The 27,961-nt window shown below is 40.9% G+C and overlaps 1 protein-coding gene across 3 annotated transcripts; it reads right to left on the reverse strand.

The window, feature by feature from the left end:
* On the reverse strand, nucleotides 1-27,926 carry ppp2r5ca (protein phosphatase 2, regulatory subunit B', gamma a). 3 transcript variants are annotated; one of them, XM_079528400.1, is made up of 14 exons: nucleotides 27,676-27,926; nucleotides 21,901-22,100; nucleotides 18,038-18,148; nucleotides 17,563-17,655; nucleotides 17,198-17,328; nucleotides 16,056-16,115; nucleotides 15,660-15,768; nucleotides 14,877-14,930; nucleotides 12,499-12,669; nucleotides 11,390-11,517; nucleotides 9,119-9,220; nucleotides 8,696-8,768; nucleotides 6,098-6,214; nucleotides 1-3,211 (listed from the first exon to the last, which is right to left on the reverse strand). In XM_079528400.1, the coding sequence occupies exons 1-14, from the start codon at nucleotides 27,767-27,769 to the stop codon at nucleotides 3,077-3,079; spliced, it is 1,578 nt and encodes a 525-aa protein (XP_079384526.1). In that variant the 5' UTR covers nucleotides 27,770-27,926; the 3' UTR covers nucleotides 1-3,076. The 3 variants fall into 3 exon arrangements, with proteins under 3 accessions (XP_079384526.1, XP_079384527.1, XP_079384528.1); XM_079528402.1 differs by having other exon boundaries at nucleotides 3,070-3,211; nucleotides 6,098-6,179; XM_079528401.1 differs by lacking the exon at nucleotides 6,098-6,214.
* Between the last annotated feature and the right edge of the window lie 35 nt (nucleotides 27,927-27,961).

Here is a 27,961-nt window from a genome sequence, read left to right on the forward strand (position 1 = left end):
TATGATTGAAAATATAAATTCAAATAATCTCTTTATTCATTCTATATAGTTATACACCACTAAAGACAGTGATAGGAGCACACAATGGGTATGAACATTTGTCAATTATTTAGAGGAATCTTTGCAAATTTAAACAGAAAAATATATATACCAGAACGTTTCCTAATGTTTTGCAGAAAGTACAGCCAGGAAGGGAAAATAAGAATGTATTGTATGTGCCAGATTGACTTATTTCACTTGCTATTGATGTTTTATTCTGTACAGAGGGACAATTTGTACAAAATTAATGTAGATGTAGATTAATATATATATATATATATATATATATATATATATATATATATCACTACATGAAACAAAGTAAAATCATATATACAATATTAAATGAAGCCATATAGTACAGGTCACATACAAAAGGACACTTAGTTAAGTTATCATGTTTTGGAAATTATGTTAAAACTATAAAGTTCTGCAAAGGTGCCGCAGAAAAAAAAAATAGCCCCAAATCAGATTCTAAAATTTCCTGTATTTATGCATTCTTTATTTTTAAACATTACACCTCGGGTTGACTCATAAAATCCATAAAACATATCTCCCAGCAAGCAGGGCTGTTCTATAAAAGCATAGATCTCGACAGGTGAAATAAATCTGTTTGTTGAATCTCATTCCTCCAGGAGAAACGGTACATGTTTAACATGGTAGTTTTAATTTACATCATTTTTTTTCTTCTTTTTTCGTTGCATTCAAGCAAATACAGTATTAATACAGTTAACAAGCCAAGCCTTGACGCCAGTTTAGTTTCAGCATCTGGCATTCTTATTGGCCACTTGATACCAGTCTGTTACAGCATTGGGCATTCCTATTGACCAAGACAATACCAAACAACTGGCATCTAGGCTACTACCCTCCAGGGACAAGACAATGAAGAAGCTATGGAGAAACAAACAAACTAAAAGAGAGAGAGAACCTACCATATGTCCTCAGTTCAAACAATGGTACAGAGTACTGACTGACGTTAATAGGTGCCCACTAACTCCTAACCAGGACGCACCAATTATAATATATATTTTGTAAAAGCAATTCATAATTCCATTAGGACAACCCTCATTTCCACATGAACATAGCCTGCTGTGTGTATTGTCTTGCAGGTCCCTGGTGGGTTAATCGGTGCAACTGGGAGCACCTGACCAGACTGACCAGGGGTATTTAAGACTCATCTTGCAAAGTTGCATTCATCACCAAACCACTTATCCATCTGCTGACACTATCATAGCACGGATTGCTACACCTCAGATGAAACCAGTACTAATTATTGTACTCAAGATGTATATAATAAATATACATATTTTAAAGAATCCTCAAAACAAATCTACTGGGATGCTTTGAGGAGGGGGACAGTCACCGCTGAAGAGAGAAAGGACCTAATAACTCTTCACAGAACCTAGTGTCCTAAAAGCCAACAAAGCTGAATGGAGGTTTTAATGTAGATGAGATGAGATGCATTTAGTTAACTGACCTTCGCCTCAGAGCACACAAAATTGCATGTCAGTACAAAGACCAGCTCTGTGTCACCTCTCCCTTTCACCAAAGGAGACAACCCGATACTTCCCAATTACTCATTTAGTGAATGAAACATCCCTATTCAATATATAAGCTTGTGCTCACCTCTCTCTCTCTCTCATTGCACCCCAGCAGCGATCACTCTCCTCACTTTGGCTTAGCTTCTATTCAGTATTGTGCTTGCCCGTGACAAGGGGCTGACATGTCATAATCTAAGTTTTAATCAAGCTACCATTTTATTACACTACCTTCCTAGCCGGTTGCTGGAAAAGGGAACTTAAAACGATGAAACATAATTCACACAAGTGGATACAAATGAAATAACTCATGCTTCATAGCTTCTTCTAATTATTGTAAATCAATAAGTACCATTGTTTGAACTGTCTTGTCTTGTTCCGTTTCACAAATAGACAGTGAAATGTCTTAGTCAGTAGGAAGAAATCATACGAAATGAAAGAGCTGCATATGGCACAACACAAGAAAATGTAAAGTGTTACGTGTCCATGGGACAACTTCACCACACTCTCCGTTATCTTGCCGGACATTGCAAGGCTACAGATGGGCCTTGTGTTGGTCTAGAGAGCACTAAACTAGAAAAAGCTTAATTGAAACATCAGCGACCAAAAAGGCAGTCAGCAGACACTGCTGCCTAACCTCAGTGTCCATAATGATGACACACAGACAGACATAGCCATCAAACAAACCAGCAAAAACATAAACATCATAACAGCCTTGGCACTGACAAGATGTCCCTGGGATTGAGTGAAAGAAAACAACAACAAATACAACAGGAGAAAGAAAGGAGTCTCGTCTTTTCATTCAACCCACAGTCTCTTCGAAGTTCGTTGTTCCCTTTGACAGAAAAGAAAACAAGTCGACCCGCGGAGGATCCTCCAATGGTGGAGTTCACTTAGTTTCTACGGTCCTAGATCCAAACCGCCAGATACACTTACAAGAAGGAATGAAGGAGTGAATGTCATCATGGCATCTGAACTCCCAGTTTTCCACAGTTCAGTGAGGGGCAAGATGGGAGGGATGAGGGTGGTAAACAGAGGAGACGAATTACAACGTAGTCTTTCGAGGGGAGGGGCTGATGGCGGAAACAAAAACAAAAAAAGACAACCACCATGAATGCTGCAAGACGACCTCAAAAACACTCTTTTCCACCAAACTCCTGAGAAAAGTCGTAATCTGAGGGAAGTGGTGGTGGGATACAGGACTGCTGTACTGCACTGGCCATGGGTCTAGTTGTGCTGAATGCGCTGCGGCGGTACGCAAGGGCCAGGAGGGGATAACTGGAATGGCAGCAAGAATGTGAAGAGAAACTAAGGATTTAGTAAAAAAGTAAAGAGAGGGGGAAATTGGGAGCCCGTCATTGGCGGACAATTATGACGTGGGCAGCTTGCAGCAGGCATGGACGAGATGGGAATGCACAGAGTTCAGAGCCTATTATTCAGGCCCTTCTGGATGTGGAAATGGGGGGCCAGTTAAACCAAGAGCCAACAGGTCACAGGATCTAGAGTCCATCGTGGGTGGTCAACATGCCGTCGGCTCGGTGGTGGGACTCCAAGGCTTTTGCGGTGTAAATATCCTGAGGCAACTCAGATTTGCGTCGCACCAGAGGCCGCTCTTTCCACTGGTCGCGCTGTAACTAGAAGATGGAACAACGCAGGAGGGAGGGAAGGGTGGCAGGCAGAGGAGATAGTAGTTAGGGTTCATTATATAACATATTTCATAATGTCATCACTTTCATAACCATCCTACGCATCCTCGCACTGACCATATCATGTTATACACGTTAACATGTTGAACATTAAAAAAGATCAGCAGCATAGGATACTAAGCCAGCCACTCATGTGACATCAATATTTGTTATTATGAGCCATTCAATTATATACTGTAACAAAGGTCCAGCAACAATCAGAAGATCTAAGGGAAATGGAGCAAAGAAAGGTCCGATTGCAGAGTACAGTCCACGGCCAGACTTTAATCTTTGGCCCTTGGCTAAAGCACCAGGGGCCTGTTTCATGAAACCTGGATTAACCAATCCAGGATTTAAGACAAAACCAGGCTCGTTAAATCCTGGTCCCTACAGCCTGGTTTATTCCGTTCCACTAAAGCCAAGCGAGGCTTAGAATGGGCAGATTTATCGAGCCAGGATCATAAAGCCTGGCTGAATGCAGAGCCTGGCTTTTCCTCACTAGACCCATTCGGTGGAACACAGATTTACTGATCCTTCTTTGTGGGGTATTATGGCAGTTGACATCCTTAATATTTGCATTACTGCCCCTTCTGTATATCTCAGTATCTTTACTAATCTATTCCAGACTTACTGATACAAGGACTTAAGCTTCCAAAACAAATACTGCTGCTGTAATAAAAGAGAGAAAATACTCCACTACTCTTACCTTACAATATTAAGAATTCTGTTACATTTATGACGACGATTTCATTATGAAGTTTTAAGCATAATGATATTGTAGCATTGTGATATTTGGCCATAACTCCCTCTTTTGAGGGAGCTACCTTTGGGGAAGGGGGTTGTTGACCAGACTGGTGAACCATGGGTCATGGGCTCAATCCTGGGTTGGGGCGATGCATTTCTTGGCCGTTGGTGGGTGAAATGTTACAATGGTAATATGTTGTATAACAATGAGTAATGGTAACATTTAGTAATGTAATTCTTTTTTTTACAAAAAAAATAAACTATAACAGGATGTATTTGATTCTTCTCAATTCTTTCTTTCCCAAGTCCATATATATAGACGCCTTATCAGACGACGTCACACTGATAAGAAAAGGCATGCGCGCGCATAAAGGCAGCAGAAGAAAACCACCTCTCATAAGATGCAATGGAAAAGTTCTAACTGCACTCACGTGTAAAAAATGCCCCATCAAACTTTCAGATGCTGTTTTTCTCCCAGTGTGGAGGAAGAATGATTAGGATTTTTATTGTGATCTCTCGCCCTTGAAATATATAATCCTTGGTTTCTGTTGTGTTTGAACAATAATAGCAATTCAAAACAGTTGTCCTCAAAACCACACCTCCAGTCGCTGTCATAAGAACAGGAGGTGCGCTCATGAACACGGCAGCAGAGCCTATTTGTGCACGGCTGCACACGCACCTGCAGCCCATCAAGTATAATTTATCATGCTTTGTCCCGCGATGGTGTCGCGCACTCAGACCTCTACGCTCACAACAGTACTACAATACTGTTGGGCTTTGAAGTATAAATGTCTCCTAGGGTGCATCTCACTAGCCAACTCACAAGAGGAGGTTGAATGGACTGAAACCAGCGCTCCCCAAAACAACAGGTTTGGAGATCTGTTGGGAATTGATTACATAAAACAGTCACCCGTGCGCCCAGTCCCAATGTTTGTAAACAAATAATTGGTCTATACATACGACGACACTAGGTGGCGTCATATCCAAAGTCTGTATATATACGTACCCCAACGTGGACTCAAGTCTATATAATGGTTGATGCCTATGGAAGCCTTTAACATTGGTCCGGTTCCCATAGCAACGCCCCACCGTTCCAACTATGGGATTGCATATATATTCTCAGTGCACAGCAGTGGAAGGGAGGATTTTCAAACAGTCATAACTCTTCTTCTAAAATCGCTGTCCTCTGCTATCCACATTTCGGATTTAATTTGTGCCTTTGTACCGTGATGCTGGCGCCATGTTAAAGCTTCTGACGAGACGGAGAGGTAAGGAGCGTGTGTGTGTTTCCAATGCTGTTCCAACTCTGTAGCGAGTGTGTGTCATGTGGGGGGATTGAGGGGCGGGCAAACACAGTCTATTTAAAGTGAACGTATGCAATGGCCCCTGGAGCTGGTGTTTATGCTAACAGCTAGCCGCAATTATAGAGTTAACAACTTGCACCACAGCAAACCAATTCTGGGGGAACATTCACCAAAAGTAACTGATCTACAAGCTCACAAGCCGTCATGATGTTGTGCAGCCTATATATTTTGGTTCTTTGATTTTGTATATACAGTAGGGCTTAAATTAGTCCTTTAATGGCAATGTGTACCTACGGTATATGATGTTTTAATGCAGACTAATAAAAATAAGGCAACAAACCCATAATAATTGAATAAGTGTGGGAAAGAAATCCTTGGTTTGTGATCAGATTGACAGGTTAAACCTGGCTGTTAGCCTGCTCCGGAGCAGGCTAAATCCACAGCATTAGTTTCCATGGTAACTAGTGTGGCATTGCTTTCATGAAACCAAATCAAGCCTCAACATATCCAGGTTAACTGGCTAAATTAATCTGGCAAGATTAACCAGCTTTCATGAAACTGGTTAATCGCTGATCTAGGATATATTAAACCAGGATATATTTTAAATCCCGGTTTAATCCCTAATCCAAGTTTCGTGAAACAGGCCCCAGGTCTTGTTAACACACACTAAGCTAGTAAAATAAGTATACACCTAGTATAATAATCCTGCACGTTTGTTTTGGTTGGAAGCATTTGCAAGCATTATAAACTAGGCAGGTGGAGGGGGACAGAGAGAAGTCAGTTTTACCTGAGTGGCTCCTTCCTCAACTGTCTTTTTTAAGCTCTGAACATCTTCTATCAAAGACACGTCCGTCTCCATTGCAACAGGACTATTGAGGTCAGAGGAATCAACATATATAAGGAACTATGTTGAAAAGAAAGGAACAACAAAAAACAGCACAAAGGAATGGAAAAACCTTTCAGTTGCATGCAAAGAATGGATGGAGAAAATGTAACACCAAATAATAAATCAAGCAAGTTGGATTATCGTATGCATAAGAAATATTCAAATAAATAAGGCATAGTTGAGGTGTGGGGATTGATGTGCAGTAGTCACAAGGTATTTGGAAGTTGAATTAGGAGTCAAAATAGTTTAGCTTATTATTTAATCAAATATTTGGGATCCAATGATACAAACCGAATTAGCCAGAGACCATCTACGATCTCAGGTTTTACTTTTCACCACAACTAAACACTTGTATGTAAGAGGACAAGATAACAAATTCAGACATTCTATCTTTAGCTGCAGCATATTTGACTTTCTACTGGAAAATACTAGTCACTGATTGGTCTAAATTTAAAAAGGTATACATTCCAAATTGGGCAGATGGAAAGACAACAGCATTGCAGGTACAATAATGGCTTCTTGATGAGCAATTCACAAAAAAAAATGGGAGTGATGACACACACACACACGCCCATGCCCCAAACCCACCAGATGCTTGTTGTGTGCGACTATTCTCACTAGTAGCTTTTGCCTTTTTCAGAGTGCATTTGTTGCTTGTAGAAAGCAGCCCAGTAGACAGTGAATTGTCATATTTTAAATTATCATTATTCACATAACCGACTTCTCTTTTCCATTGTCTTAAAGCCAGTATCAAAATTATCATGTCAAGGGAAAGTAACATTTTACTCATAATTTTGCATTCTATCATGGTTGGTAGTGCTATAATTTCTGTAGCTTGTTGGAACGGCAAGCTCCACCTTCAGATTCTGGTGATATGATTTGAGGAGTTCATCCTGAACTTGCCTTTGCCAATGTATTTAATAACATTAGTAGGATAAGGACTGGAGTAGCTACAATAAACGGCTAAACTGTTTGTGCAATTAGGTTTGAATTTGGTTAAGAATGTAAGTGGCAAATGCACAGCAGCATGGGTTTAAGCAATATTACACGAGAGGGTGTGCTTTACCGTCATTAATGCACGCCTGCGGTACTGCAGGAACGAGCCAATAGCCGAGTTCTGTAAGCAGCGCTAGACCAAAAGAATCTCGCTAGCATAGCAACCCAGTTGGCTCCGCTCTGGGAGATCAGCACAGCTGATTTTTATGTTTTGATTAGGTGTTCAGTTCCATCATGCTCATTTGAAGCACGGCTAGATGGCTACTTCAACCAATCAGATTGCTTCCTTGAAACAACCTGTTGTATAATTTGGGTTACAGTAGTCCGCCAAGAATGTCAATTGACATGTTCGTGATTCTAAAAGATTTCATGGCCATCTAGTCTTGTCTGTGATAGTTCTAGATGGCCTACTATGTGTATTCCTTATTGGTATGATTTAGTGCCCTTGATATCAATGGAGAGTTAAGGAACAAAGGGAGTCTACCAACACGCCTCAAGCCTGGAAAGGCTGGTCCGGTGCATCACAGGAACAAGGACATAAGTTGCAGAAGGAGGAGAGGACACTGGAGCAGCACGGACATGTACAGCCTTTTATTAGGTGCTAGTATACAGAACGACTAACGTTTCGACCTACAGTATGCAGTCTTCATCAGAGTCATGAAGAGTTGTTTGCCAGTGATATAAATCAGTATCATCGTCTTCATTAATCGAACGGAATGTATTTGTATACTACAAGAAAAAGCATTATACAAACAGGAACACTGGTTATATGCAAAATGTATGACTTGATCACAATGGAAATAAGCTTTTTGTGTTATTCTTTTACCACCAATGTATAATCGTACCACTGTACAATTTCCTAACTGATGATTGATAAAGTATTCAATCGTCCTACAATGGTGATCATCCATGTTAACATCGATTGAAGTGATGCAGATATGTATGCATCTCTGTGAAAATATGCAGGCAGACAGTCCTATTTTTATAACCTGACACTGCCAGATTGCGGCAGTATTGAGTTCACAAGTTCCCTCCTCCTGCCTACATCTGGGCTCTCTCAAGCAGAAACGATGAACCCGGAAGCAGCGGGACAAAAATCTGATATCTCCATAATCATTTCGAGTTGTAGTCTTGTTAGGTTGAGTTTACATTTGCGCTGTGGCACAGCTTCAATATGTCATAAGTCTCGCGTTGATCCCGCCTCTAGCAGCCACATACAGCCACATATCGCTCAAGCCAGAATTGGTCCGGAGTACATCGTCTCTGCCCAAGAGATACCAGACTGACCCTTCTGGCAGAATGCAAATGTTGTCCAGCAGGGGGAGTGGTTCCACCAGGCTACTATTTTTATGCATAGAGCAGAAAAATCTGCTGCCAATGAGAACTGCTGCATCCATTAACATGGGAGTGAAAGTGAGGTGACGTCTCTGCGCCTGGGCTTCTGGTGGGTTTGGGCCTTGAGGAGGCAAGAAAAGTCCTTGAAAGATTTCACACATTGCTCACCTGTGGATTTGATTTGGCAAGGTTCTCGATCCTGATCCAAGCCTCATCTCGTTCTTTTGACTTGGCCTTCTCTCTGTAGAACACAGCAAACACAATAAATATTAATTTAACACAGGTTAAATGTGTCAATTTGGTTACATTTGTGCACTCCGAAATAAAAATGGATACATTAACAAAATGCATTTAACACTGAGGATTTTAGTGTACAGTCAATTGTCATAATTTGCCAAGTTAGAAAAATCAGAGATTGATTTAACAATTGATTACAACAAACATGTTGGAAATAAAACGGTTGCATATCAAAAAGAGCAACCTAGAGGTGTGGATAGTTCAGCCGTGAAATGCCAAACTTTGACGTCAATTGCGTAGATACAGTCACATAACTGCTAGACTCTGCATACGGACTAGGTGAGTAGTACATACTTATTTTTCTCAGCCCTGAACTGCTGTGTGCAGTCGTCAAATAGCTTCTGATTCATCTCCATGAAGAGTTTCAGAGCATTGTAGATGAGGCCATGAATAGTCCTGTGAATGAACACAAGCAAACGTACACATGAGTCAGCCTGGAATCAGAGCCCAACACACACATTAACCATTACTGGCAAAGGCCAATGTCCCCCAGCACAAATACCAATTAAAATTCCTGGAATGACTTTCCATTAGCATTAAAGCAATTATTCTACTTTTGGCAATTCAAAATTTCTCAAGGACAAAATTATTCCTATCACATACCACATAGATATATAGTTTCGCTGTTATTTAGAAATGTATATTTTAAAACACCCTTTTAGCATGTAAACACATGCAAACAAAGTGGATTCTGCCAATGTAACATTACAAAACAACTTCTACAGTATATGACAAATTCCTGTTTAATTTGCCATTTGAAGAACTGAACTGCAGCAATGTAATTCGAGGAGACTATTTTTTATTAATAATTACTATTATTATTATTAATTATTTTCTAAACAAAAAACGAACTATTGAAGAGGTCTCCCCAATATTAGGAGTTAGATCATAGCAACTCAAGTGTTTTGTGTCAGCCATCCATAACAGCATAGAATGCCAAAGCAAGGTTGCCAACTTTCAGGAATTGGTTGGCGATGCTTATGGCTGCACAGATTCTGTATAGTATATAAAAGATATGTTAACCAGGTAATTTGTCCCAGTTTATCCAAGATTAAAGTTGTTTTGCTTGTACTGTATAAAAAGTATAAATACAATGCAAGCAAAAACTGAACAATGTAAATTATGCGAGTAACAATGTATGAGATATTCATCTGTCTGTCTATCCATCTGTTTGGTATTTGTTTTTCATGGTGCTATCCAAATGGAGTGTAATTTAGCTGCTTCTTTCCTTTCCCTCGTTTCCCTTGTCTGTCTTCTCAGAATTCATGACTGCATTCACTTGACACCTGTTCTGCTTCTGAATAGATTTATCATTTGCCTTGCATTTCTGTAGATCTTGAATCAGCTTCCCATCAGCACCTGTCCTTCATCTGTCTGCCAAGTCTCCTTCCTTCCTTCTCACCTCATCTCTTCCCCCACTGTCTATAACTAATATATACTGTCACAATCTGACAAACTATATTTCTACTGGTACTAGCTTAGAGTTATTATCTCACTAGAGGATTAACAATGATCCCGTTTCCCTGTGGTATATTCAAGCAAGATAAAAACTGCAAAAAGCCGTCTAACCGTTCCGACTACTTAATTAACAAGTAATATTGATCCGAAACAATATTAGCTTTTGTTTAAGTAAGTATGTGGCGAGTTACGGGTGACTCACAATACACTCCAACTACACAATCTGTCCTTATCTAAGGGGACTAAAACGAAAAACCCCAGAGTGCCCAAAAGATACAGTGCAAGAGTGAACAAGACAGCAGACTAACCACTATAGAGCGTCGCAGTCCCGCCCCCTCGCGAGACCCGGAAAATAATTCCCCATTCCTTTTCCTCAGACTTTTCAAAAAGTATTTATTTAAAGACCTTTTATGCGTCGTACAAAGCCAAACTCGAGTTGTGACAAATCATAACAAACACAACGTTTTGGGCCAAACAAATAATTAGAAAGAAGGAGAAAAAAAAACACTTGTTTTTCTTCCTTGTAATTATTTGTTTGGTCCAAAATATTGTGTTTGTTGTCATGATTTGTCACAACTCGAGTTGACTTAAGTTTGGGACTGCGACGCTCTATACCCTGCCTGTTTAGCCTTCATGTGGTCTTGTCAATGCCGTAGCCACTGGCAGTCGTTTAATTAAATGTAGTACTTTTAAGGTTTTTCAATAACATGCAGAAACCATTATGCGTGCGTGTAAGCTGTAGGCTGTTCATTTCACACGGGTGAAGAAGTAAACGTGGTATATTGTGCATCAAAGGTATTAAAATGAAAAGCCAAGTCACATGGCTACAGGCAGAACACACTTCTTTTTCATCATAACCTGATCACTATTAACTTTAATAACTTATTTGAAAACTTCTTTGGAAGTACTTTACAAATATTAAAGGAAAACACATCAATGAAAGAACATTAACATTTTGTCAGATGACCATAATAAGTGGCCATAGTGTGTAACAGGACATTGTGTTGGCACTTGGTAATGACAGTTTGGGGAGAGGATACAGCAAATCATTTCCACCGTAGTGTGAAATGTACTAGACTCTAGACTAGAGCATATGAGCAAACGTACTTGTTCCAGTGGGTCTTCGAGTTGCGGTAGAGGGCGGGGAACATGATTGGCAGAATCTTAGCTGCGTTGTCACTGATCAGACTCATGATGTACTCGTTATTCCAGTAGTAGAGAGCCCTCTCTGCCACCTGAGAAACAACACATACACACGTTATGTGCAGCAGCTTCAACTTGAAGCAATTTCAGACTGCAAAGTGCACTTTAAAATGTGTTAATTCAACTCTGAGGGCCCCATATTGGGCTAGCGCTAAGAGGGCACTAAGCCACATAGGGCCAGCACAAAGCCCATGTCTTCCCCTGACACCAAATGGTCTGGCACAATGCTATTTTACTCACAGACTTTGCGCTTCAAGTTAAAGACGGGGGTGCAATTTAATTCGCTTCCCTTCAGGCTATGGGACAACAACTCTGCGACGCTGGAGTTGTTCATTTACAAAACATTACAAGTCAGATACAGAGCATGCGTGCGAGTAGTTATGTAATCAACATCAGCTGTGTTTGGAGGACCATGTAGCTATGGGAATCGAACAGGTGAATGAAATCAAGATACATTTGTATTCATGCGGGACTTGACACGTCATCACACATCACGTTTTCAAAGGAAGTAATTAAAATTGGATTTTTATGGACTTGAGATATAAAAATACACAAATTGAAATGTTCCCATTGTTAGGTATGCCCATATGATGACCACGGATATGGTCTAAAAGTGTGAAAAGGGTATTTTTCATTTCACTATGTCTTTAAGACCAGCTTGGAGATGGTCTTATCACATGGCACAGTGAAACACAGGTGTTTCGTTGTTATCGTGTTATTTAGAAAGCAAAGTGCATTGAAGGTGCCATGGGTTCACAATGCGCACACATTGATTGCAATCAAAATCGTTCGATCTGAACAAAAGACTCGGGTTCAACATTATTGAGGTGGCATTTCAAGAACTTGCTGGAATTGCTGGTGCTGTGTGTGTTAGACATTAGACAAGCAGTGAAGGAAAGAAGCACAGCATATCCTTATTTACAGTAGTTGCATGCCGTGCACCCAATTTATTGACTCTCAAGAGTTAAATGAACACTCAGGATTTGACAATGTGGCGGTCAGTTGTCAGTTACCTGGAAGTGCGGACTGGATACACACTTGGCCAGTTGTCTGAAGAGTGGCTCCTGGACCTTGACGAACTCGGAGGGCTCAATGACATCCAGGATCTCCTCGAGCTCATTGAGGAACATCACCTCCTTGGGACTGTGGGTCTTGGGCCAGTATTTCAGTAGGGCCATCACCACCTGTCCAGATGGTCAAATTAAGATGATGGGGTCGGATGGGGTTTGCTAATCAGTTTAAAAAAAAGGTGGTATTTTGGGATAAATAGAGGCAAGCAGTTCATCAGTAGTTCTGAACAACAAACATAGTTTACATTGGGATGCACAATATATCTGCCATGTATACAGTCCATTTCTGACATTATTCCCCTTGTTGACATATCTGCATATAAGTGTACATTCACCGATTGCAGAAGCCAATTTGTATCTGTTGTTGTGATGTAGTGTTGTCAAAAATATCGATATATCGATAAATATCGATAATTATAAAATAAAAACGGTTCAATATGAATTCCCCGTGGTATCGATCTATCGATACTCCGTTTGTTATAACGATACTCCGTTTGTACCTCTGCCGTTGGTGAAGAAAACACTTGCGCAACAGCCGGGGCCAGTAGCACACACACACGGCGCAGCCTGACTGGAACGCAATGCATGCAGGCTGCAGCCCCTCCCCTCTCCACTCTGTCTCTCTAGCCATGTGAGTGTGCTACTGTTGCTGAGCTGCTCTGGTGCGAGTATAGTTAAGAAATATCCGGGTATGCTTATCAGCTTTACGGTTAATTTGCATAATAATAAATGCGTGTTCTGATCTTAAATCCCTTTTATTTTATATCGTTTTTAGTAATAGTACAACATAAACATTACAGAGACTGTAGTTGTCACTGTACAATACTTTAAAACAGTTGTCATGTTGCACATATGCCTAAAATTGCTGTTATTTGCGCCGGCCAGCTTGTCACACTCCAGGCTGCATGAACAGCAGCGCTCGGGCGCTGTTTTCTGCCCCCGCAATGTCGTTGTCCCAAAGTTCTCTGTTGTACTTCAAATGGCTGGTTGGCTACAACGGTAGCTTTGCGGTAGTCAAAACTTAAGCGAGTGACAGCGAGACGAGATTAACACAACATGTCGACCGTATCAATGCAGAGACCTACTTGGCATTATTAAATCCATGAATGGCCTGGAGGTAGAACGTTTAAGGCCGCCGCCGCTTCCTCCTCCTCCTCCTCCTCCCGGCTATCAAGTTAGCCATGTGCTATCGATGTTTGAGGGTTTTCTCGTCAGCGAAAAGTCAACAAACAGAACACGGTGACATGCATGCTGATCTTCCTTAATAATAAAAAAAGGCTTAGCCCATGCGTCCAGTGGCTTTATAGATATAGGCTGCTCAGATCTGGACTGGACTTATTTATGTTTTGGACTAGAACAGGCGGACCTCTGTACTGTAGACGCGCAGATGCATGCATGCAGATGCGATGCGTTGTTTATTGATGATTAAGCCTACAACAATTTATTTATATTGTTAAATGTTGCTTTTTTGTTTGTCTTTTTAAAAGGAGCATAAATAAATGTATACCATTTCGTCTACCAACTTTAATTATGTAGCCTATACATGCATATTACATTTGGGGTAGCCTATTAAAAAAAAATGAAAAATCAACCAATTATCCGTTAATGACCCGGTTAATCCTGTCGGCTACCCGGATGGGAAATTATCCGTTACCGACATCCCTACCATAGACACTTGCCCAAATGTGCTGACTTCATCACATTTGTGATGACGGCTATGGCCATTTTTAGCCCAAGGACTGTTTTCCGTGCAAAACTAATGCTTCGAATGGATTCAGAATGATGAAAACCCCCTAGTTTGACACGTCACATCACATGCTACTTAAGGCATAATGAAATTTAGAACATTTTGCCTTATAGGCTAATGGTTGCATGGTACCCCAACTTTCAGCAGCTGTCAAAAATTCCCCTAGGGTGGTTGAATATAAACCAATGTGGGATATGTTAGTAGACACCTTTACAAACCCATTGGTGAAGAAAATTATTGGTAAGAAATGTATTCCCAGATTTTATTAATATCCCCTGACTAATAAGACATAGAGCGCCAAAGTCCTGACGTCACTCGCTCATCCCCTGGTTCACAGAAGATATACTATACTCGCAATAATAGTTAATGGAATTGTATCGTACAATTCTTTTTGTATTGAATTGTATTGAATTGTATCGTATCGTATCGAATATTGATATTTTTCAAAATATCGATATCGAAGTTAGAAATCCAGTATCGTGACAACACTATTGTGATGCATGAATTTTGAATTTCCATCAGTGCATCCTTTTTGCAGTATAGTCACACTGAATGAGTAATTAAGCTGACATACCGGTTCAGTGAGAGTGCTGTCCTTCTCCAAAAACTGCACCACACAGTAGGCCAGCTGTAAAAAGCATCCATACATTACACACTAAAATCAGGAAGCATTTAACCACATGAACCCTAGCATGATAGCATCCCTATTCTTGGCATGTCATAGTAGGGGAACTGTGGGTGGAACATTTGGTGAAATTAGCTGATGTTAAGGGTATAAGATTACGTGGTTAAAGCAGGGGGGGTGGTGAGGGTCCAGGGCGTTCCAGCCATTTGTAGCTGGAACATCAGTTTAACTTATTTAACCCTATATACACACACATTTTTTAACATTTTCAAAACATTTTAACAACTCTGGAACAGAGACCCCCACAGATGGGGATCCACGGTCAAATACTGTACATTTGGTGGTCCCTGTCATGAAAAATAACACTACTGGGTTAAATGATCAGGTGTTTGAGTGAACACACAAGCAAACTCAGTAACACAGGATGAGATAAGCCAGCTGACACATCATTTCCACCGGGCTACAGAGAGACAGACTGGCGTAACTGTTGTAACCATAGTTACTAACTCAGCCGTCAGAATGCCAGGTGTCCAATATCACCGCCTTCTCGGGCTGCCGCTCTCTAAAATAAGGAATGCAGGCTAGGGCTGCAACTGTCCATTACTTTTTCGATCAATCGCACAGCAGGGTTTTGTGTTTATATTTTTGTGTTGTTTTACATAACAAAAAGAGTAACCACATAAGTGTAATTTTATACTTTGTAGCTCAACTATGTACACAGAGACCTCTTACCTGTGGATGGTAGACACTGAGTGATTTGACTTTGTGCAGAGGCAGAAGAACCTTCAACAGGAAGATCTTGTGCTCTTCTTTTAGTGGTAAGGCAAACCCGTTGATTATACTGCAAGAGAAACAAAAGATATATGCTCTGAGGGAGAAATCCAAAATGATGCTCCGACTAGCATTCTAAGGCTTTCATCATATTGAAATATCAATTGCAGATTATGACAATTATGAAGCTGTCACACCTCAGGGAAACAAAGACATGGCTTCATGGCCCATTCTGGACTTTATTCCACATGTAACACAGTGGTAGAATGATTTGCAAGACCCAATACACATCATTCCTGCAGACAATTAGGCTATGTTGTTCAATTATTAATAGCATGATTACATTGCTCCCCATACCTTCCAAGAATTTCCAGGAGTTCAGCTATACCATTATGGTGCTCTGTCTCATAGATAAACCTACAGGGGAGAACATATAAGGACTTTATTCTTCAGAAAAGCAAATTAAACAGAACAAGTCAAGTCAGGCACGTAACTACTGTGACGCAGACAAGGCGACTGCGTGGGGGCCCAGAGGCAAGGGGGGCACATGGCCGCCCACCCGCGCCGTCTGTAAAATGAAATTATAATACAGAGATGCAATGACAGTTGAGTTGAACAAAGTTTGGCGGAGCCTGCATGGTGGTGGCTGCTGCTATAGCACACACAGCCCCACACCATACCATAATATGCATAGGCAACATGTGCCCCGCCTCCCCCAACAGCTCTCCTGTCTAGAGTGTAGCGTCGGTCCCAGGCTGTAGGCTAATAACGTGAAGGAAGTCAGTAGTGTCTGTGGCGCACTGCGAGTGTGCATGCAGTGGGCTTTCCCAGTCTCGAGTCCCGACAGCCAGGTACGTGCCCAAATCACAACTACAATAATTGTACAGTGCCCCGCTGTTTATAAACCAACACGCAGTTTGGGCTTGTTTTTACAGCAGGCTGCTGCTGCTGCTCTGTTCCCAATTGCGACAGGTACCGTACAGTGCCCCGTTGCGCTGTTTACTAGCGAAAACAGTCAGTCTGTAAAGTAACTACGTACATTTACAAAAGTACTGTACAGTACAATTTTGAGGTCTGTTTTTGTACTGGAGTATTTCCAATTTTCAGTACTTTTACAGTTATTTGACAACTTTAGTTACTTTGTAGATTTTGATTATTATTACAAAATATACATCAATTACTTCAGACCTATATACATTTTGGCCATTTGAAAATAGCAGATCTACAAGCTGCGACGTATTGTGAGCTTGTAGATCAGCCATTTTCAAATGACTTTTATACATTTGAAAACAGGACATTCTGCATTACGAGTACTTTCTACTTTTGGTACTTTAAGTACATTTTGATGCCAATACTTTTGTACTTTTACTCAAGTAAATTTGAATTCCTTTTACTTGTAACAGAGTATTTATACATTGCAGCATTATACTTTTACTTAAGTAAACAATGAGAGTACTTGTTGCACCACTGGTTGTCTATAAACAAAGGGCTGAACTCACCTATAGAAAATATTATTGATCTGCTTTCTGATGTATGCTCTCAGGCCCAGGAACTTTCCATAGATTCTGTGGAGGGTGGTTTTTAGGAAGTCTCTCTCTCTGGGATCTTCACTATCAAATAGTTCTAGAAGCTATAACAAAACAAAGACGTAAAGTTTGTAATGGGAAGAAAGAATATATTGAAATCCATATTGAGGATTTTTTGTCTAAATTACTATTAATATAGTACAATGTTTATTACAAGTATAAATTTGTAATACCATGCGGTTCTCTGAAAATAATGCACAGTACACACACACACACACATACTATTTAATTACTTTTGGTTCTGGCTGAACAAGGTAAACTGAACCTTTGGGTCTTACCTGCATTACAAATTTCTGGTCGATGTATTTCTTTGCTATGTTTGGCTGAAAGTCAGGTGATTCTAAAAATCTAAGGAAAAACTCATAGACGAGCTGGAGGAGAAAGACAAGAAAATATCAAATCAAAACATTTGTAAGAAGAAACCATTAGGAACTGATTCAAATTCAAGAAAGCATGCTCATTGCACAGCAGTTACTCTTTGATGCTGCAAATGGTTATAAATAAAAACAGCTTTTCTATTTGCTCCGTTTGTCTCTAAAACAGATTGGAATTAACTTCCATTGATGCAGATCAATTCATCACTTGAGCCGTACACACTTTGTCAAACAACAAATAGCGAGAATAGCCGATCCACAAGCTCACAACACGTTGCGATGCAATGCGCTGTGAGCTTGTTGACTAAATATCTTTGAACAGATTTGAACATTTTGAAGAATTGCCCAAAATAGTGATGCCAGGATTAATGTGGTTAACCTGTAGGTGTGGCCATGCAGCCTCAAGTGTGGGCTCATCCTCTTCAGGGTCAAACTCTGCTCCAGTGGGGTTGGACGATGGAGGCAACGTTCTAAACATATTCACAGCAAACTGGAAAGGAAAGAGACAAAAACAATCATCAGAATTGAGAGGAATTACAATTTAGGCATTAGAGCGACTTACAGTAAGCAAGAACAACACATGGTAATGCATCAAATACATAGATATAGTCATCAAGGATCATGTACAGTAAGTAAGCTAAGAACCATCCGTCTAACAGTAGAATATTTGTACAATGAAACTATAAATATACAGTATATAATTGAATGTCTACATAATATGCTATCTTACATACCTTTAGCCTTTGTATACGTCTGCAAATTTTGAATATGTCCCAATAAAATACTTTTAGGACTATTGTCAGCACCTATAGTTTGAACTAAGGCAAATTGAGAAAGTATCCTCCAGCAAGCAATAGTGTTTTGAATTTAATATGGCTAATTATACAGTAACTTCCTCTCAGGGCACAAATCTCTTCTGCCTAGAAAATGTAAATACTGTGCATGCCAGCATGATAAATGACTTGAATTAGATGAACTATTATTCCTTTTTACAAAGTTTACTAGACATCTCCAGTTTTCCTTAAATTCTGGTCGGCAGTGGTCACATGGTTGGTCGAGCTATTCACTGCCGTTTGGTCAAGGGAATTTAGCATGTTATTTAGACAGATGCTAGGTTCATTGTTTTTTTCTGGCATCCTACAGTTTTCCATGTATATATTATTATTATTTTTATATCATTATATTGTTTAGTCTGATGCTATGTTCTTGGTTTACCTTGATCCTATATTACTGAGGCACTACACTGTATCTCTGCATTTGATGTATGTGTTTACCTTGCTTACTGTAAGTCGCATCTGCTAAATGCCTTAATTGTAAATTGTGTCATTCATGCTAGCAAAAGCTACAGCATCTGCTCTGTTGAGACACCTCCAACAGTGCCACTGAGCATTGAAAAGCTTAGTATCGCTAAAGATGTGAAGAGTTTTATGGCCCCTACACACTGTAGGAGTTTTAAAGTTGTCGGCGAGTCATCAGATCGTTGTGCATTTCACACCGCAGGAGTCTTTTTTTTTTTTTTTAATCAGCTGTCATTATATCTTTGTGGCTTTCACACTAAACGATTGATCGCCGACCAGGGATCACACACTGCAAGAGTTCACCAAGATGCGATCCAGACCCGATACATAGTCTACATGATCAGATCATTTGTTTTTATTCCAATTCATTTTGACATGCACGTGCAGGATGCCATGCATACAAGCGCGAGATCCACACAGGGTCTCTCTCTCTTGTGCACGCCACACACAGGAATAGCCTAGCCAGGCTACACAGAGCGACATGTTTGTGATAGCAGCGCTATAGCGAGACAGGACGTCACACACACACACACACACACACACACACACACACACACACACACACACACACACACACACACACACACACACACACACACACACACACACACACACACACACACACACACACACACACACACACACACACACACACACACACACACACACACACACACACACACACACACACACACACACACACACACACACACACACACACACACACACACACACACACACACACACACACACACACACACACACCCCTGTAGATTCCGATGCGGTTTTATCAACATTATTCAAGTGAAATGCGTAACGGCAATATTGGGCTAATATAGGCTTCTCCCAATGCATGATTGATTGGTACTGAAATAATTACACCAACTTTCATGTTCATGAATGTTTCAAAATGTTCCATCTTTAGCCATCCCCAAATTAAATCGTACCTCTGGCTCTGCATCCTTGCAACTGGCCCTTAGGTTTACATGGGCTTGCCCCCACAATGATCAAAGTGTGCGTTATGTTCTCGGCCTCTCACAGTGTCAACTGACTCCCCTGTGGGCTGCTATTCCCAGTCACACAGATCATGGGACAGTGCAGGTGGCCTACTAAAAACACTAGGACCCTTGTTTGTAAAGAAGGGCTTCTAGGTAGATTTTAGTGTATGATGTACTATAACTCTGAACAGGCTGTAGATATGATACTCGTCTGTGCATTATTTGATACCCTCAAGAAGGCAACCTGCTTACCGAAACGTTGGTTTAATAAAGTTTATAGCATCGTGACTACGAGCTGTGCTTTCCTTTCTTAGTCAAGTAAATGTCACATGAACACTTGACAAGCTTCCACTTAAAACCCATTTCACTTGCTCAACCTGAGCAGAGTTGGCTCCACTTGGTCCACTCTTTTTGCATAGCAACATGCAAGTTGTTTTTAGAAAATGATGATAACTAGATATTGAGATCACTACTGATCATTTTTTTTACATGATAGCTTGCACTTAAGCGAAGTTTAACATCAGTTTTCTTAGTCGGCAGAGCATCGACTTTTGACCACGAGTTCTGGGTTCAATCCCGGGCACCGCTAACTCAGCCTACTGTATGAGTACTACTAAATATCATGGCTTGGATAACCAAGTTGTTATATGTAGATGTTGCACTCCACCTCAGCAGTCCATCTCCCAGGATGGATTCTATCCATGTTCTAAATAAATGAATGCTCCATTTTTTATTTTGTTGTTCGACAGTGTCGCTCAAAATGTGCAAAAAAATAAAAACATGAAATGCTGTGAGCTTGTAGATCGGCTAATTTACCCACTTTTGTTTTTACCTGTCTGGGAATTGAATCAAGGAAATTAACTTCCATTCAGGAAAATATTGAGACACCGCCAATTCATTATTCAGCAAACGTTTTCATTCAACAAGGAGAGCTTTTATAAAGATTTAAATAAACTGGTTTAGAAATGGCACCAATTTTGAAATCCTGGACTGATATTAAAGGACCACTTCACCACTTTTCAACCTGCCTTCATGTAATTGGTCCTCACTAATGTTAATACAATGCCACCATTTTTTTCTACTCAGTCCGTGTCTCGGAGGGCTGTGGGTAGTCCATAAACCTGTCCACCAGCGACATTATCAATGGGGAATCCAAGCTAATAGAAACTGCAGGCTGTCTATTCATGAAAAGTTGCAATGCGATAAGGGAAGCCATTGTTCTCACGATTAAAACAATGAAAATCTAAATGTCTTTAAAAAGAAATCTTGTTTAAAAAAGATTCTGCCTAACGATGATGTCCCTGGTGGATGGGTTTCTGAACTGTCCACAGCCCTCATATGAGACAAACTGAGTAGAAAACAATTGTGGTATTTTATCATGAACATTAGTGAGAACCAATTATATGAAGATATGTTGAAAAGGGGTCCTTTAACATTTCCGGTGATATTTATCATCATCTGCTTGTACAGTACATACTGTACCAAGTACATACATAGTTTAACCATGTTTGCAGCACTCAAAAACACAATTGAAACGGTTTGATCCGTCTACGTATTATTGGTCATACTGTAAACATGAGCAACTTACTGCACACATTTTGGCATTAAATGTGTGCAGCTTGCACAGTGCATAGCATACCTGCTGCTTTTTCTCCCTCATTCTAACATTTAAATGTTATGAAATTGTGTCTTATTTAACCTTTGATGAGACGCTCTATACGTGCTAAAATCCTGGATGTTTAAAAAGAGAACAAAAGTTTTCCCGTTTAAGATAATTTGTACCAAGATAATCAATTATGCGGTCTGTTTCCATTTACAAAAAGTGTGCACATAATATTAGTTAATCGGCAAACATTTTGCTGACCAAGTGCTAAAGCTATCTCCCCGTCAATAACGTTTTATCTCATCATCTGAAAACCAGCTCCGTATAGAGTGGCTCTACTGACCATGTGCACCACCTCTGGGTAGATGGGCTCTGTGATAACATTCCTGTTGTGGGTGATGTACTCCACCATCTCGCTGAGCGCCGCCCGCTTCACCTCCTTCCATTTCAGGTCACTCAGCGGGTCGGACAAGAAGTCAAAGAGGACGCAGCACTGCCGCAGCTTCTGGATAAACAGCTTCTCCTGTTCCGCCGGGGCCACATCTGAGGAGGTAGAGAGGAACAGTTAGAACGGACCAAAAGGAACCAAGCACATCTGAGGAGGTAGAGAGGAACAGTTAGCATGGACCAACAGGAACCAACCACATCTGAGGAGGTAGAGAGGAACAGTTAGAACGGACCAACAGGAACCAACCACATCTGAGGAGGTAGAGAGGAACAGTTAGAATGGACCAACAGGAACCAACCACATCTGAGGAGGTAGAGAAGAACAGTTAGAATGGACCAACAGGAACCAACCACATCTGAGGAGGTAGAGAGGAACAGTTAGAACGGACCAACAGGAACCAACCACATCTGAGGAGGTAGAGAGGAACAGTTAGAACGGACCAACAGGAACCAACCACATCTGAGGAGGTAGAGAGGAACAGTTAGAATGGACCAACAGGAACCAACCACATCTGAGGAGGTAGAGAAGAACAGTTAGAACGGACCAACAGGAACCAACCACATCTGAGGAGGTAGAGAGGAACAGTTAGAACGGACCAAAAGGAACCAAGCTGTACAGCCTGATTTAGAATTCGTCACACAATGGTGTTGCACACCGAAAAGTCCGATCTTGCAACGTGTTGTATAAATCAGGCTGAAGGGAGTACAATTATAATATGATGAATGAAATGAGTCGATGGATTGTGGGCATGAAAATGGTGGGAAAGTTCCGTGCTTGAACTGTATTCAAAGCTGCATCCAAGACAGAGGAAGAATGGAAGAGAACTGCAGGCAGCTATGAGCAGCCGACGGAAGGAACAGAATTTTTTATGTAAATATTAGGAGAAAGAAGAAACAAAGGCTAAGATGTAAAGAGCAGGGTGTGAATGAGGATGATGGATGTAGAGGAGGAAAAGAACAGATTAAAAATAAGAGATGATGATGATGACGATGGGAAGAAGAGGAACTGTGGTAAAAGATCACAGTCGAGCTTTTGGAATAGCCAATGCCATTGAACTTCAAAAAAGAAAATATATTTTTGTAGCATATATAAAAACATAGCCACAAAGGCCACGTTGTTATTTTTATACACAGTGGTTTAAACACTTCCTCATTCTCGTTTCCAAGTGCTCAGAATACACTGACAATCTAGATTCAGCACCACTTCTCACAAGACAACGTACAGAGCAACTAACCTCTCGTATTGCTCTGAAAAGTCCTATCTACTTTTAATGAATAAGCTTTATTGTCATGTCACATCGGTTTTACAAGTAAAAAGGTTTTTGTGCAGTTCCCATCCCATCCCAATGTGGTGCAGCTGTGGTACAGTGTGACACTATAATTAACTATAATAGAATTAGCAAAGGACATCAGTGCAGTAGTTTTTCCTCACTCAAACACTTGCCAGTACTGTGTATCGCTGTGTTTTGAGTCCACTGGCTGTCTTCACAGGAAAAGCTCATTCTTCCCCTGTTAAAAGAGCAATCTGTCAAATGAATTGGTGCCGATAGTGGCTAGCCAATGAACTAGCTTACACCTAGCAATACTATTCGGTTTCTATGAGGAATGCTAAATGTAAACATGCTGGACAACCACCCCTTTTCGTCCAGTTAAATAAAAAGGTCAACATTAGAAACTTTTCTTTTCAGTATATAGTGATAAAGGAATGCCATGTCTTTTCTTCACAAAGCCTTTAACGGGCAGGTGTAGGGTGGAGGACTACATCAGGGTGGAGGACTACATCAGGGTGTGGCATAGCTTCAGTTCATTCACAAACAGAAGGAGCTGCATGTGGCACAGACAAGGCCTGTCAAATCAACATGCGCTCCTAGGCTCCGCTGTCTGTTGCCTGGCAACAGCCCTGACAAGCCCCCCCCCCCCCCTTTCCAGTGTGTCCAGGTATGGTTGTGTTGAGTGTTGATACATGACTGGACACTCAGTCCTCTCAATTAGAACTGGTACCCAAGTCAATATCTTGTTGAGCTGAGTGAGTGAGGTGGAGTGGGTCATGGGTGTGGAAGCAAGGAGCCAAGGGCAGCAATGATTAAATCAATCTTTAATTAAAATAATAATATTTCTCACATTGGTCACTGACTCAGATATATAGAATGTATAATCCTTAGTCGTCTAAACATAAATGTGGACTGTAGATGTGATTGAATGTCAAAATGTTCATTGACCCTAAATGCCCACAGGAGAAAAAAACAACTTAATTTGGGGCTGAGACATCTCTCTGCAAAATGGACTGACAGCATTGTTGAGAAAATCAACCAAGATGAAATGTTGCCATAGTATTTAATGTGGTTTAAAGCTCAAAGTAAGGACACTGGCATTCAGAGTTGCAATAACCTTAGCTGACATAATACATGCAAAGCTTTCTTTCCTCTTAAGAAAGGTTGAGGTCTGTGGTTTCAAAGGTAACAAACCAACAAAACCAGTGCACAGAGGACTGTGTTCACTGAACCTCATCATTTGGCATGGCCCTGAGGCCGTCTGTAGATCATGGCGCCACTCCTGGGCCAAATTAGATTGCAAACACAAACAAAATTGCTAAACACATCAAAATGATGAAGCCGTTTCATACAGCTCCTCTGATTATGCTGGGACCTGTGGTCCTGACATAATCAATTAGTTAATAACCAAGTTAGACTATAACAGAGTTCAACAGTGACAATGCTGCAAAAACAGGACATTGACAAAGGAAGGTGCAACATTTAGTCTTATTGTAATTTACCACATATGCTAGCCTATAACACCTCAGATAAAGAACTTTGCCTCTGAAGAGAACAATTACCACCAGCCAAGATCCATCATATTGCACATAATTACACAAAATGGTGTTGCAGTGGAAAGTCACAGTGTTGAAGTTGATAATAATGAGAGGGCAAACATTCTACAGAAAAAATTGGACGTACACACCAGGAAATAAAAGCCATAGTGCCACTGCCAACTACAAATGCCCCGATTTCACAGAGGCCTAGTACACGAAGAATGACAAACGCTATAAGACAGAATAGAGGCAGCTAGAGGACACTCACACCCATGCTCCTCCTTGACATTCTTGCAGACGGGCAGATTCTGGGTAAGTGGAGATATCCTATTCAGACATAACGGAGACTTGGCCACCCCCCCACCCCACCAACACACACACGTCTGCCAATTTATCTTGATGACAGCGAGAGGTTGGGAATTCCAGAGGTGAGGGGGGCCGAGTGTGCGTTTTTGTAATTTTCATTAAGTATGACAATGAAAGGTGTTGTCCCTACCACAGCAGAATATCCACACAAGCTCTGGAAAAGTTGCCATCACGTTCCAGCGCCAGTGATCATGTAAAACAAAAGTTGATTCTTCTTAAGAGTAATTTATCACTGCATTTTCAACTTTGTTGTCGAGTGACATGTATTGTTGTGCAACAAATATAAATGTACTGATGCTGGGTATACCTTTTCAACAATTACAGTAGATGGACACTGGGAAAACTATCAGCTATGATATAGTATTTCTAAATATGGAATCGTAATGAATATCAATCAGCGTGTGATTTCAAATGTGTATTTACATTCAGAATGGGATCTTTAGATAACTCCCATCTTCCAGGAAAATGGAATTGCTTTCAAGTTCAACCTTGCATTGATGATTGCAAAGGCAACATTACAGCCAAATGTGACCCACCGCCTTTGAGTGAGCACACAAGTCTGTTACATCATTCTCAAAAAGGAGAAGGTCTGTAGAGGTCTCATTTATTCATCCTAGGACTGAAACTGGACTGGAATGTGTCCCGGTGACTTGCACTCTCGTACACACCTTGACCACGACAAACCTGTGCTTCCCCTGCCTGTGTGTTACGTGTATGTACACAAATATCCAGTAGGTTGTGTAACGAACCGCTAAAGGCCCACTGTCGTGATGCCAATATTGACATTAATCACAAGGTGACCGACATCCTATTAATACCATTCACTGTAGCCTGAAAAAAGATGCAAGACGTGCATGTGCATGTGTTTTCCCAAGAGGACAGAAGGATGATTTAGCCTCTTGTCCCCGTTATGGAAGGAAGATAATAAAAAATAAAAAAGGAGTCATACTGAAATGCCAGTCCCACCTGTGGCCAATATTGATTTGGCAGCACTATATTGTTATAGTCCCTGCGACATACTAGCGTCATGTCCAGGGGGTGTACTTGTACCAAGCTGCCTCACGCTACAGAAACAGGAGATAGGCTCCTGCCCTATGGGCCTCATGGCTCGGCAAGGCTACTTATATTGTTATAGTGACAGCATGGGATGGTCAATGTAAGATAACTATATTGTTATAGTGACAGCATGGGATGGTCAATGTAAGATAACTATATTGTTATAGTGACAGCATGGGATGGTCAATGGAAGATAATGGTTAAAATACAGAAAAAGGGGTTCAACTTCAAGTCAGTTTATTAAAGGATTTAAACTTTGATAAGCAGTGTGCCTTGATATTGTTTGGGTACGACTTACTGATCACATAGCAAAGTAGTAGTCTATCCACCGTCTTTTTGGTATTACGTGATGTCCTTGGATCCAAAAGCTGTTTTTGATACTGTTCAAGTTCAAGGTTGTACTTGGTCGTTACATCTTGTGTACAGGTACATGAAGTAGCTCCCACCTCAGCTTACTATTAACCACTTTAACGCCTCAAACAAACACCTCAAAACAAACGTTTCAAACAAAGGGTGAAATACTGTTTACCATCATCACACCTTCCATCTTAAAATTGTATAGAGAAGTATATAGCAGTATAAGTATATAGCAGCAGATCACATCAGAGCAGGAGAAAGAGAGTTTGATTGTTCACTGGATGTCATTCAATGCAGTGGTCCATGCTGGCTTCAATCAAGAGCCTAATCAATAACAGCCCATGGCTACATTCAACACTGGGATGCACCACAGACTACAGTGGTAAAATGTAGGCATGTCCTTTACAGTTTACAACAAGCTAGCTTCTGTTCTACCTGTATCAGAGGCAGTGTTCCTGCTGCCAAAGGACATTAGATGAACCCTAAATATAAAACACACAGTTCTGCACAGCAGAGACCTTGGTCGTAACATCCATTTCGACCGACAACAGTTTATCTATCTCAGACTCAGACTGATTTGTGCAGAGATGTACAGGAGTGTGGAAAACCCCCAGGGCAACAATCTAACAGCGAGACAAATATGAAATATGGATTTGTCTGATTAATTTGTCTACAAGCACTACATAATGACATAACACCAACGAGACAAGACACACAAACATTAACATGAAAAGGTAGGGAGACAACCCTTCCCTAGTCCATGACCTCACTTCCTTTGACATCACTAGGCTGGCGGGGGGATGGGCACAGAGAGGAGAGCTAGCTAGTAAAACCAGCTTTTTATGCAGCTCCCCGTCCTCACAGCTACGCATACAAGCCTTGTGAATGAGAATTCCCCAGTTACAGTTAAAGCACAATATAAGAGCTTAATCGACTGGTCCTCTAAGAAACAAAAGACATCAAACACCTGATTGCTGACTAACCAGGCAGTAACCAGTGGATGGGAACAGGAGGAGCAGAGCAGCACAGCTCTCTCTCTCTCTAATTCCCTGGGACAATAGAGAATACATTGTGCTTACATACCTCTGAAGTGCATAAGGGCCACCGGCTGAAAAGGCCCATTGGAATTAGGTGCATCCACAACCATCCTGTCCCCCGATTTATTGCATGTCAACATCTAAACCTCGACCAGGAAGGCGATCCACTCAGGGCGAGAGGCCAGCCTCCATTTTAGCACAAAGGCAGATCAGAAAATGAAGCTCTCTGCTGCTGGAGGGAACTGGCTAGTTAGTGATGTCAGCAGGGAGGCAGCCCGCTGGTTGGCTGAGCGCAGGCTTCTGTGGAGCAGGAGCAGAACCATAGAGTTGAG

This window comes from Electrona antarctica, assembly GCF_951216825.1.
Source record: "Electrona antarctica genome assembly, chromosome: 18".
NCBI classification, from domain to species: Eukaryota; Metazoa; Chordata; class Actinopteri; order Myctophiformes; family Myctophidae; genus Electrona; species Electrona antarctica.